The sequence below is a fragment of the Belonocnema kinseyi genome, chromosome 1 (genome assembly GCF_010883055.1).
Source record: "Belonocnema kinseyi isolate 2016_QV_RU_SX_M_011 chromosome 1, B_treatae_v1, whole genome shotgun sequence".
NCBI classification, from domain to species: Eukaryota; Metazoa; Arthropoda; class Insecta; order Hymenoptera; family Cynipidae; genus Belonocnema; species Belonocnema kinseyi.
The window spans coordinates 112,898,406-112,908,773 of NC_046657.1; the positions used below are offsets into that span (position 1 = coordinate 112,898,406).

Here is a 10,368-nt window from a genome sequence, read left to right on the forward strand (position 1 = left end):
GTTGTCTACGAAAATCTCATTTTCTAAAATGTTTATATGTTTGGCGGTTATCCTAATAAAATATTTTAATTGGAATGATTAAATATAGGCACTCCATATAATATTCTATAACAGATCACTAATATCTTACATATTGTGATGTTTTAAAATTATCGCATTCTTAAAACTAATTGTTTACTTAAATTTAAAAAGTTATATTCACTCATAATTTACATAAGCCATTATTCTGAAAGAAAAATAACAATAATAAACTTGATATTATTAAAATAATGTATTCTTTTAATTGTATATAAGATTTCAATAAATATTTTTCGAATATTAATCTCTGTTCCATAATACTTGTTTATACTTTCGAAGTATTATGGATTTTTAGCAAGATGGACATTTTTAGGAAATACTAATAATATTTATCTACGCACAATAAAAACAGATCTTGCGTGAACATTGATATCGCCCAAATTCTACCGAAACGATTCATTTCTTTTCAATCGCAGATAAGATTTTCAATACCAATTTATTCTTAATTTATATTTAGCATCGGAAATTTGTTGTAAAAATTTAATAATAATTTACTTCATTCTAATATGTTAGAAATTTATTTAAAGCATTCTTCACTTCTGTATAATTTCTTTATTTCTAAATTTAATAGATCGGTCTTTTATTAATCCATAATAAATAGATAATAGAAACTTTTTATTTAATTTATTTTTCATTTTTCTGGATCGTAAAGTATTAAATAGGTTTCGTAAAAAAACGACATACCATGATAATCTTCATGACTGATTTGATTAAGGTCTTGATATTTGGCTTATCTAAAATACGATTTGTCAATACGATTGGCGTTAATTGTAAAAAAAACCTTGATGTGTCGACAACAAATTTAGTCAGGATGAAATTACCACAAAAAATAAATATTGCAATAACTAACTTGCTGATTTTTTATTTAATTGCTGGTGTTTTTTCAAATTCTCAAACTGTGAATAATGCAGAATTTTTTGGGCGAGAAAATTTGGGGATTATTTTTCGATATTTGGAGCCAGTGAGATTTCTTGAAAGATATACGAGTATGAATTCTTTACAAAATAGGAGTGCATGTGACACAGATCTTGGTTTATATGTTTCGGCATTGAAAAGATTGGAACTATGGGCTTTGAAAAGTAAGTTATTTGTTTCTCATACATTTTTTATTTCATCAAAAAAAAAAAATTTTTTAATTATTTAAAAATATTTCGAAATACTTTAAAATATTTAATAAAAGCAGGAAATTTTTTAGAACGATCCAAAATACTCCATAAAGTACTTCAAAGTACGCAAAACGTTGATATTCGAGTTATCTGATTAATAATATTTTAAGATTTTGTTACATAATTCAAAAATACACAATAATATTTCAGATGTATTTTGAACATTAAAGAAAACTTTAGTTCTGCTGAGAAATGTTCAAATACTTTACAGGTATTTTATAATATTAATATTTCTTTTTGGCGGAAACAATCTTTTAAATAATTTGCCTTTTCTATAAGAAGAATCCAAATAAGTATTTATTTTTTTCAAACAAGAATATTATTATCTTTAGTAATTATAGGAAATATTAATCATTTAAATTTCAGTGGTCGATGCCTCCTCCAAATTTCCAGTGGGAATATTGGAAGGGAATATTGTCGATTTAGGAATGTACGATGAATGTATTTCAATTATTGGAAATTTTAGTACCGCCAAAAACGAAGGAAAGCACTGCATGTACACTTTAGATATTGTGAATGCTGGAAATGTAATATTCAATCCAAAATTTGCTATGTGCATTCCATCAACGTGTGATATAGAAAACGTAAATTCTATAATTAATGGAGTTAATCAATTAATTCACAAAAAAGGAATTATTTCTCAAGATTTTAACATAAAAGTAAACTATGCAACCTGCTCTAATTTAGATTTTGAGAAATGGTCGACAGGAAGTATGATTGCTATGTAAATATTTTTTGTTTAATAATTCTAGTATAATTTAGACAAAAAAAATGCCAACTAGAACATTTTCATGCCAGAATATCTGTTTTATCGGCGCTATAGACGGTTCATCAAAGATGAGAACCAACTCTGTTTTACCGATAGATGGTAGCACTATTAAAACAAAATTTTCAATTTTACCAAAACCTATTTTCTTTTCAGGACAGTAATTGTATTACTAATAATATTCCTCCTTTTCTGCACGGTTTTGGAATTCAGTCATAATTGGATCAAGGAAAACAACATTGACAACAAAATAATTCCAATTCTGGCTCAGTTTTCTGTATTCAATAGTTCCTTGAGAATTCTGAGTACGAAAGCAAATTCTGGATCTATTACTTCGATTCATGGAATCCGAGCCTTGAGCATTTTATGGATAGTTTATGGGCATGAAACCTTCTTTGGTTTTATGTCATCTTACGTTAACCTCCTTGATTTCGTAGACGTAAGTTTTTCCTTCAAAAAAAGTATCCATGCCATGGAACAGAATCCACTTATAAAAAACTGAGAATTTTATATGCCCTTGTAAAATTTTTTTCGCGACAGAATTTGCGAGGTGGAGAAAATTCCAAAGTCATCTGGCAGCTACTTTCTCCACCTGAAAAGTTTTTTCTTTCATATTATCTCACGATTTTTAAGTATTTTTTATATTTTCGCATGCTATTCATCGATCACGAAGGAAAAAGTGTTTTCTTTCATATTAATTTTATTTTTATTTAGTGGTCCACATCCTGGAAATGTATTTACCTAATTATGGGAGTTTATGCTGTGGATACGTTTCTGCTGCTAAGTGGATTCCTGTTATCTTATCTTTTCCTGAAAAGAATGTCTCAGGGTGCAAGTTTTAATCTCTTTGAATATTACTTTCACCGATACATCAGGTTTCTTTTTATAAAAATAAATAATAATTGAAAAGTAATTTATAATAAATACTAAAAATAAATAAAATTATTTTCAGGTTAACACCAGCCGTAGCTGCCCTTATGGTTATTGTAATTTATATTGCTCCTCACCTGGGTTCAGGGCCAAGATGGGAAAGCGATATTGTTGCAAATGTTACTAGTCAATGTGAATATTCTTGGTGGAAATATCTTCTCTATGTTCAAAATTATGCTGGGGATGAGCCTGGAGAAAACTTGGTATATAGATTTTTTATTTATATCTATTTTTTATTTATAATTTGCAATAAAATGTATGTGATCAAATTTATATTTTTCAGATGTGTATGGGTCATTTATGGTACTTGGCAGTCGACATGCAACTTTTTTGGCTTTCACCATTTATTTTGTACCCTCTATCGAAGAAGCCAATAGTAGGTTTAATATTCTTAGGAGCATTCTTTATTGCTTCTGTTGTCACTCCAGGTGTAATTACTGCCACAAATGGATTATCTTTTAATAATTTGGCCATCAAGTTGTAAGCATGAATAATTTAATATTTTAACCAAAGATTACAGCGGCATTCATTCTTTTTGAAAAAATATGTATTACTTGATTCCTCCCATCGGATAAACTCAATTACTAAAATAAGTGTGTTGCAAATTAACATTTCAGAGAATTATAATTAGAAAGAAATTAGAAATTTAAGCTCCCCAAAGTACACTATACATTCGAGCGTCTCAATAGTTCACCTCTCGGGGCGGCAGGGGATATTTTTCTCGGAAACACGCTACCCCCGCCAACGTCCTCCGCACTTTGAGAGTTTTGCATGCTCTCCCACACAATAAGGCGCTCTTCGCTGCATATAATATATGTGCACAGTGCGAGCAATATACATTAGGGTGGTTCAAAAATGCATTGCAAATTTTTTTTTCACTCTTGAGGGAAATACTTTTAAAAATAGAATACATACAATTATTTTTATATGCTAACTATTTTGAATTGTTTTAACAAATGTACTTTGTTTTAACAATTGTTTTTTCAAACATTTTTGTTTAAATCGTATTTTCTGAATTAAACATAAAATTAAATGATTTTGAGGAGAAATACATTCTGTTATAAACGAAATGTAATTGTTTAGGCGATATTTATTCAAAATCTATCTATGATCAATTTAAAGGAAATTCGAAAATAAGAAGAAACAATGACATGAAGCTTCTAGCAGAATTAATTGCTCCTCAAAATCATTCAATTTTGTGTTTACTTCGAAAAATACGATTTTTTAAACATTTAAAAAAAAGTGTTTAAACAAATTTATTTTGTTTGATAAATTAAAAAAATGGGTAATATATTCTTTATATACACTACACAACTAGGGAAATAAAAGTATGTGTTTTATTTTATATTATTGTTTTAAAGTTTTCGAAAATAAACGCTTGAGCAAATAAAAATTGTTTAAACAAATAGAAACGTCTTAATCATTAGAAGAAATGTATCAAAATTATGCAATTATTAAAGAGAAAGTAGCATCCCAGGTGCGAAATTCGTTCAGATGCCAGAGCTTGACCCTCGGCCCAAAGTCAGCCCTTCTATGTTAACCGATCTACGGTAACGAGAGTTAGGCCGACTAAGATATTTGCAAGCTGCCATGGTCGTACCGGCGTTGGTGACGCACGTCGGCGGCGAACGAAAAACCGACCGTTGGCCCATATCTGGCTCAACTATGGTACGACAAACGGATAAATTGTGGCAAATTGGTCAGTACGACCGCAATAATACGGTCGGTCCGACTCTGGAACAGCAGTCGAATTATCATGAGTCACCATGATGCACCCGACGGTCGGTCAAACCTTGGCCCGAGTATGAGCAGACCGTCGGATAAACTCTGGTAAATTGTTACAAAAAGTGTGTTAATGTTAGAAATATATAAATATTCAAAACAAACCATTAAAAATTCTTAACCAAAAATAGAAACGTTCCAGGGTAAATATTTATTATTTAGATATCTTTTAAATGATCAACTTTAGTTTTAAATCAACAAAAATGAAAAAGCTTTGTTAATTTGTGAGACAATATCATAATTAAAAATCCAGAAATGAAATATTCAGAATCATTAATTGAATAAAGCAACATATTACAAAATGTATCTATTTTAATATATAATAAAGTCAATTTTAAATCCTGCAAAATTTAAACATTCTAAAAAAGCATCAAATACTGAATATTTTTAAAGTATAGCTTCCCAATTTGTCAATCCTCTTCCAAATTAATCTATGGAGAAAATAGAACAATTTGCTTTAAAAAAGTCATGGGAGAACTAGGCATTTATAATTTAATTACTTCAAATTTCCTATCTAATAATATTTTCAAGTGAATAACCTATATATACTTAAAAATTAGAATCATAGTCATCTTTTTTTATATTTTAAATCAGTTTTTCAATTTCTTATATATAAATAAATATAACGAACAAAATAGACATTTTTTCTATGTTGAAATCCCTTAAGTTTTATACAGTAACATTATTTAAAGATGCTCTAGTATTATATAATAAGCAAGCAAATTTATTATAAAACAAATTATTTGTTCAAAGAATGTTTTCTACGATTTTCCATAAGTTCACGTTTTTTAAGTTATTTGCAAGAAGTTTGGATAAAAACAATATAATGATGAAGAAATTTCATCTTTAAATTATTATTGTTAATATTATAAATAAATGTAATAAGCAAATGCATTCATCAGGCTTTTTTCGATTTTTCGAACATTTTGGACAACTCTTTCGTTGCCAAATGCCCTAATAATGCATATATTTATTAAATTTGTTTAAAAGATCCTAGAATGTAAGCTAATTATGCATTTTACTGAAATTATCATGAAGTTCCCCATTGAAAAGACTGGCATAAAAAAATTAAGTTTTCCGTCCACAGATGCTATAATAATGCGTTTGTTTGATAAATTTGTTTAAAAAATCATAAAATCTATCAACTAATTATAAATGTTGCTCAAATTGTTATAAAGTGCCCAATTGAAAGAACTTGGATTAAAAAAAACAGTAATTTACTTGTGATAAATGCCTAAACAATGCATTTGTTTATTATATTTGTTTACAAAAAAGCATAGTAGTAATAAACAAATTAGGAATTTTGCTAAGATAATCATAAAGTTCCTTATTATAAAAATTAAAACGAAAACAAAATTTCTGGCGAAAAATTCCTGACTAATGCATTTGTACATTAAATTTGTTTGTAATTTCAACAATAATAATCTCAAGAAAAATTTCTTAATCCTCATGTTTTTAACGAAATTTCTCGCAATATGAATTAAAAAACTTAAAAATATAGAAAATTGTCGAAAACATTCTTGCAAAAAATAATTTGTTTATAAAATTTTTTATTATATAATATTGGAATATTTGTTGATAATGTGACTATAAAACTTGGCGATTTCAACAATCTGTCTGTTATTCAGAAGCACCGGGAGCGTCAAACTTTTCAGCACAGTTTTTGTAAACAAACTTCAAGTGCTTCGATAGCCAAGTGGTTAGAGTACGCGGTAAAATACACTAGCGTGGGATTATCAGCGTAAGTAACCGTGTGTGTGAATAATGTATTTATTAATAATAAAAATTGAGGATTACATAATAATGATTTAAAAAATAATTTTTTTTAAATTAATTTTTGTCGAAGGTTGGGCCGGCGTCATCTTTATAGATGGCCCATATATGGGACTAAATATGGGCTCGACGTGGAAAAGCCAAAGGCGGTTGACCGTTATCATTTAGCTGGTTGGCCCGACTACTGGCGCACAAAATTGGACCGACCGTCCAACGGTTAGCCCGATCGTGGGCCAACGGTCAATTCGCACCTGGGATGCTTTGAAATCTCCCTCGGTCAATTAAGAAGTTAGAAAATGGGGGTAACGTTCGAGCGCAGTTGAGGAGAAAGCGCCCTAATGAGAGGCTCGACTGTAATTTAAAGGTCATTTTAAGGTCTTTTGGGTATTTTATTAGATTTCCGAGAATTTCAATGATTTTGAGGGATTTTAAAGCTCTGAAGATATTTTAATAAAGTGTCTAGGATTTCAAGAAATATCAAATTTCATAGAATCTCACCGGAAGTTCATAATATTTTAGTAGATTTTGAATAATTGATTTCGAAAAGTAAGGTATTACGAAGGGTTTTTAAGACTTTTCATGCTTTGCAATTCATTTGAATATTTTAATTTACTTTAATTATTCTTAATTGACTCAATTCTACTTAATTTAATAAAAAAATTTTTTCAAAGTTTTTATTTAATTGATGCTGAAGATCAATTGACAAAATGATCAAAGGATTTGAAATTATGAAATTTATTTACGAAAACGAAATTTTCTCAAATTTTATTGTAATCTATGGCATTCTTCCGAGTAAAATTTGTTTTCAATTCATTTACAATCTTTTGAATTTAACTAGAGTTATTTTGTAATCATTAGTCACTTCTTTTTTTAGAAATTAGTAGGGTTTCAAAAATTTGAAGTTTTTTTTTGGAATTCACTCTGAATCCTCTTAAATGGACCTATTTTTATTTTCTTTATTAAATGTGGTGGTTATGTATCCTAAAGTCTGTTAACCTCGCCTTTAATTTATAAGCATTTCATCAGATTTTTTGGAACTCCCTTGCATTTTTTCAAGCTCATTTTAAATTGAATAAATTCCATGAAGTTTTTTTTATATTTTTTAATTGTTTCCAATTTATTTGAATTCTTTCGGATTTAAGTTGAATCCTTTTAAAATTTTAGGAATTTATCCTGAATTTTGTACCCTTTGAGGCATGCTATGCCATAAAGCTATTTTTGAGATTATATCTTAAGCTGCAAAATTTCTAATTGTTTATTTATTAATTTTATTGTTTGCAGAGGACATAGTGTAATGATGAAAAGCAGCACTAAATTATACCTGGTTACACACTGCAGAGCGGGCCCTTGGTTTTTCGGAATACTCTTTGGATACATTATGTTCAAAATTACTTCCAAACCAAAGAGGGTATAAAAATGATAGTATCTTTATTTTCACAAATCAGGTTTGATTCTAAAACTACTATTTTTTTCAGCATGTCCTAATTTTTGGTTGGATAACTGCCACAGTTTGTTTCGTTTTTTGCACCTGTGGATTTTTAATTATACTTCAGAAAAATTACGAATATGACGCATTATTTGAAAGCATTTTGGCATCTTTTGCTCGTACTATCTGGTCGGCAGGTGTCGCCTGGATAATTTATATATGTCATCATGGATACGGAGGTTGTTAAAAAATTATATAAGAAAATTTTTGAAATTATTTTATTTGTTTATACTCTAATTTTTAAATGAAATTATTTTTCCAGGCATACTGAATATGTTTTTATCTTTTCCAATTTTCCTTCCAATAAGCAGAATATCATACAGCATCTACCTTTTGCACTTTGTCGTTCTGAATTTGAAATCAGGCGCTATGAGATTACCCGGATACTTTTCGGATTTCACTGTGGTAATTTTTTTATCATCAATTTTCTTCTTAAATAAAAAAGATTTTTTTAACATTTGATTTTTTTTATATTTTGTTGATATAACTTAAATCTGGAATAATTTGTTTTCAGTTTGAAGGTTTCCTGGGCGACGTTAGCCTTTGCATCTTTTTGTCTTTCTTCTTCTGCATAGTTTTTGAGTCACCAATCCTAATTTTGGAAAAAATGGTGTTCGGAAAGAAAAGAGATAAAAGCGGGTCCCAAAATCAAATCCCAACTAATGGAGAAAGTAAAACTCTGGACTTTCAGAATCAAATTAAATTCGATAACGTATTCGAAAATATATCTGGAAATAAGGCTGAAAATAAATTTCAAAATGTAGCAGATAATGGATCATTTGATAAGATTGAAAAAGGAAATACAATAGTAGATGCTAATACAAACGAATTAACCACTAATTTGTAATTAGTCTGCGCTCCAAGAAATAGAATCATGTTAAATCCGATAAATCAATTTTTAACTAAACCATCTAATTTTTTAAACTATTATTATTTAATGTGGCAAGAATTAGAGAATTAACTTTTTAAGTAGATGGAAAAGGCTTGCCAGCAAACTAGAGACTTTAGTCGCCAGTATTAGGGTTGGGAAGTCGTTGGAAATCGCCAACCTCAAAAAATTGAACGTCGCCAGAAATCGCCAGATAAACGAAAAAAATGGATGTTCAAAGGATAAGATTGTAAGGTACACCGACCATTACTGGGGCAACGTAAAAAGTATGTCCAATACTGGAACAATAACAAATATCGTTAAGTATCTTTTATATTCCAGCATAAATTATAAAAGTAAAAATGTTCTATTATTTTTTAAGTTCTTTTGAATTTGTTACCACATTTTGTTTTTATCCTGACAAGTTATACATTTAGTTGAAAATAATCAAAAATATTCCTCAAAATGTGTGAATGAACTGCTACAAAATTCGCCATTTTTTTATCTCAAAACTTCCCACAATGAAAGAAAAAGTAATCTTTTTGCGCATTTTTAATACGTTTAAAAATGAAATTTATAACTTTATACGCGATTTTATTCGATAATTTATGAATATTTTATTGCCACTTTCGCCGTGTTTTTAATCAAATGTCGTAGTATTATTTTAGTGATTTATTAAAAATATTGTTCATAAGACACAGCCTTGCAAAACAAACTTTTGAAATTCGGATTCTCCATTAAATTTTGTATTGGAAACTCACGGAGTGATCGCAATACTTTTTTTTGCAGCGGTAAAAAGTTAAAATATATTAAAAATTTATCATAAGGGCAACCGCAACATTTCACCGGGAGCGGGTGCTAATCTGAAAAATTGCACGGGCTCCCAGCGAAATCGCGGTAAAATTTCAGCCACAACTACGTCTCACGACCGTGAGATAGGTGGTTACAGTCTGTAACGGAATCAACACGACGATCCGGCGAAAGTTTCCTGCACCCTGAGAACAATGAGCGATCCAAGAACTACCGCCTTCTGCATTTTTCCCGCAAGTGTTTTAGCATATTGTTGACACGCAGGGATGCTTTTCAGGCTATTAACGAGTGAAAGTTTGGCACCTCCAAGAGCGCCGATGATAAGGACGATTAGTTTAACAGAATATTCCGGGTCAGCTGGTGCCGAAAATTCGATAACGAACATAGTTCGCTTCTCGAAGTCAAAAAGAACCATGTCAGGCTTCGAGTGTGCAACAGAAACAATAGTCGAGAATATAAAGTTCCATTATATGCGGCACTTCCCATTCTCGACAATTGACTCGATTTCCCTAGGAGCATTTAGAGGAGCGATATTAAAGTTAATGCCGTAAGAGTGACAGAGATGGTAATAAAGCACTCTTAGTGCCGCATTGTGCCTTTGGATGTATGTCGTTCCCGCGTGAGTTGGACAACTAGATAGTATGTGAGCTAAATGCTCGGGATGTGCATGACACGTCCTGCAGCTATCATCGGGACTGTCGTTGCTCAA

The 10,368-nt window shown here is 30.0% G+C and overlaps 1 protein-coding gene across 1 annotated transcript in view; it reads left to right on the forward strand.

Moving 5' to 3' along the window:
• The window catches only part of LOC117170402 (nose resistant to fluoxetine protein 6-like), a 34,604-nt gene extending 25,382 nt beyond the window's left edge, over positions 1-9,222 (forward strand). The window contains exons 3-11 of the mRNA XM_033357167.1: positions 1,611-1,968; positions 2,167-2,449; positions 2,725-2,885; positions 2,963-3,143; positions 3,224-3,420; positions 7,777-7,903; positions 7,971-8,160; positions 8,244-8,386; positions 8,496-9,222. Coding sequence (XP_033213058.1) covers positions 1,611-1,968; positions 2,167-2,449; positions 2,725-2,885; positions 2,963-3,143; positions 3,224-3,420; positions 7,777-7,903; positions 7,971-8,160; positions 8,244-8,386; positions 8,496-8,828 — 1,973 coding nt within the window. The 3' untranslated portion in view covers positions 8,829-9,222. The remainder of the gene's footprint in view (positions 1-1,610; positions 1,969-2,166; positions 2,450-2,724; positions 2,886-2,962; positions 3,144-3,223; positions 3,421-7,776; positions 7,904-7,970; positions 8,161-8,243; positions 8,387-8,495) is intronic.
• Positions 9,223-10,368: the final 1,146 nt, after the last annotated feature.